This window comes from Macaca thibetana, chromosome 18 (assembly GCF_024542745.1).
Source record: "Macaca thibetana thibetana isolate TM-01 chromosome 18, ASM2454274v1, whole genome shotgun sequence".
In the NCBI taxonomy this organism is placed as follows: Eukaryota; Metazoa; Chordata; class Mammalia; order Primates; family Cercopithecidae; genus Macaca; species Macaca thibetana.
In genome coordinates this window covers 53,253,412-53,256,214 of record NC_065595.1, presented here as the reverse complement: position 1 = coordinate 53,256,214, position 2,803 = coordinate 53,253,412, and the positions used below count along the sequence as shown (strand labels likewise).

The 2,803-nt window shown below is 39.7% G+C and overlaps 1 protein-coding gene across 1 annotated transcript; it reads left to right on the top strand.

Annotated features, from left to right (window-relative positions):
- Positions 1–1,448: 1,448 nt before the first annotated feature.
- Positions 1,449–2,222, top strand: LOC126940978 (peptidyl-prolyl cis-trans isomerase A-like). Its single transcript, XM_050767153.1, has one exon. It carries the CDS (start codon positions 1,501–1,503, stop codon positions 1,996–1,998), a length of 498 nt encoding a protein of 165 aa, XP_050623110.1. The 5' UTR covers positions 1,449–1,500; the 3' UTR covers positions 1,999–2,222.
- Positions 2,223–2,803: the final 581 nt, after the last annotated feature.

The window sequence follows — 2,803 nt, the reverse complement described above, 5'->3', positions numbered from 1 at the left end:
ACTGCTTCTCGGTACATCTTATCAAATTCTCCCCTGTGATTCTTAAGTACCCTTAAGTTTAAGAGACAGTGCCTTAGATTCTATAAAACAGAAAGTGCAGTTCAGAGGTGAAAGCTATAAAGAATATAAAGAAGCTGTATAGCATGGAATTGAATAAGAAATTGTGGATGGAATTGAATAAGAAATTGTAGTACATAATTGAAGAGGTCTATATGAACTTCTTTAAAGAAATAGAAAAGATAAAGGGCAAAGTGCAAGTTCATCGACTGACACCTGATTCCAGGAAAGAAAATAAAATCAATGATTTAGAAGCAGGGTCTCACAGTTCAACAAGGAAGGTGGCATGACCAAGCTCGGAAAGAACGGCAGTGCCTTGGGACGTGCTTCTATAACTGAACGCCTACAACTTTTGAAAATTGTTTGAACATACTTTTGGGTGCAGCTTTGAAAGGCAAACAGGAAAAATATGGTGAAATGGTCAATGTGTAGAGAGAAAGGAGTAAAAAAATGTCTTTATAAAAAAGGCAGAAAGAAGTGTGAAAGGAAAATAAATCTTAGGGCCCCCAAATTACTACGCTAAAGAGAAAAGTCAAGTTGGGAACTGCTTAGTGTCAACTTGCCTCCCATTCTATTCAAAGGCACCCCTCTGCTCACTGAGATCAATGCATATCTCATTGACTCCTTTGGAGAGGCTAAGCAGAAACTCAAAAGAACGCAACCATTTGTCTCTTATCTACCTAGGACTTGGAAACCTGCTCCCCATTTCAAGTCTTCCCACCTTTGCTTCAAGTTGTCCCACCTTTACAGACCAAACCAATGTTTATCTTGCATATGTTGATTGATGTCTCATGTCTCCCTAGAACGTATAAAACCAAACTGTGCTCTGACTACCTATGGCCCATGTCATCAGGACCACCTGAAGCTGTATCAAAGGGCGCAAATCCTCAACTTTGGCAAAAAAAACTTTCTAAATTAACTGAAACCTGTCTCAGATTTTCAGGGTTCACAGAAAACATTAGAAATCAGTGTTATCTCATCATTATAATGTACCTATAGAGATACTGCAGCAATTCTTATAAGAGACAGTGTTTAACTCAATTCTAAAACCATCTATAGTTAGGGCATAAATTAAGTATAAAGCTTCATAGTATATGCTCAGGGTTGTATACCAGTTCCTCTTCTCCAGTAATTCCAGTTCTTGAGTAACTAGACATTCAAGCACAAATGAAACTTCATTAGTTTCAAATAGTATTTAAACACATATGTGCCAAGCACTGTACTGACTCCTGAGACCAGAAGAATGAGTTAATAAACTGCCGTCATTCCACGATAAGTGTGAAGTCAAAGACAGAGCTATGCACAGGGAAACAAAGTATAAGAACAACTAATGGATACAGCAGGGAGGTGATAACTGATTCCAGCGATAGAATGAATCAGATAAAGAAATGTGGAGGAGGCTTTGCAGACGCTGCCCCCGAGGAAAGTCCTGTACTACTAGCCATGGTCAACCCTACCGTGTTCTTCGACATTGCCGTCGACGGCGAGCCCTTGGGCCGCGTCTCCTTCGAGCTGTTTGCAGACAAGGTTCCAAAGACAGCAGAAAATTTTCGTGCTCTGAGCACTGGAGAGAAAGGATTTGGTTATAAGGGTTCCTGCTTTCACAGAATTATTCCAGGGTTTATGTGTCAGGGTGGTGACTTCACACACCATAATGACACTGGTGGCAAGTCAATTTATGGGGAGAAATTTGAAGATGAGAACTTCATCCTAAAGCATACAGGTCCTGGCATCTTGTCCATGGCAAATGCTGGACCCAACACAAATGGTTCCCAGTTTTTCATCTGCACTGCCAAGACTGAGTGGTTGGATGGCAAGCATGTGGTCTTTGGCAAAGTGAAAGAAGGCATGAATATTGTGGAGGCCATGGAGCGCTTTGGGTCCAGGAATGGCAAGACCAGCAAGAAGATCACCATTGCTGACTGTGGACAACTCGAATAAGTTTGACTTGTGTTGTTTTATCTTAACCACCAGACCATTTCTTCTGTAGCTCAGGAGAGCACCCCTCCACCCCATTTGCTCGCAGTATCCTAGAATCTTTGTGCTCTCGCTGCAGTTCCCTTTGGGTTCCATGTTTTCCTTGTTCTCTCCCATGCCTAGCTGGATTGCAGAGTTAAGTTTATGATTATGAAATAAAAACTAAGTAACAATTAAAAAAAAAAAAAAAAGAAAGAAATGTGGAGGAGATGTAATGGGAAAGGAGTTTGGGATGAGAGCCCAGGCAATAGGGAACAGCATCAGGGCAAGAAACTGTTGCATATGTTTGGGGAACTGTAGATGCAATGCAATTTTATTTTACATAACCGCAATCATGTAAATTAAAAATAGTAAAATACAAAAGTATTAATGAAGTATGACCTTATGTACAAAATTTGAAAGGTAAAAAAATTCCCTAAACTTAAATGATTCATTTCAATGCTGATGAGCTGATAGTTTCCATTATCGCCATGTGGTCACTTTAGCTAGTAAACAGAAATAACTTCCGCCCTGTGTCTAATCACAGGATGTTTACCCGTATTCACACTTCCATTAACGCTTTCAGTGACTTTCATCCTGTAACTTTAGCATTCGCCACTCTAGAATTTAAATTATTTCCTCATGTCCTTTAACAATAGAATCGAAGTCCTCATTAAATAGTGCTGCTAGGGCTAAGGCTAAAATTCGGGCCCGAGATAATACCTGAAAATCCATAACTTTGAAACAGGATTTAAATGCAATAAAATACCATGACGAAGTTAAAAAAAAA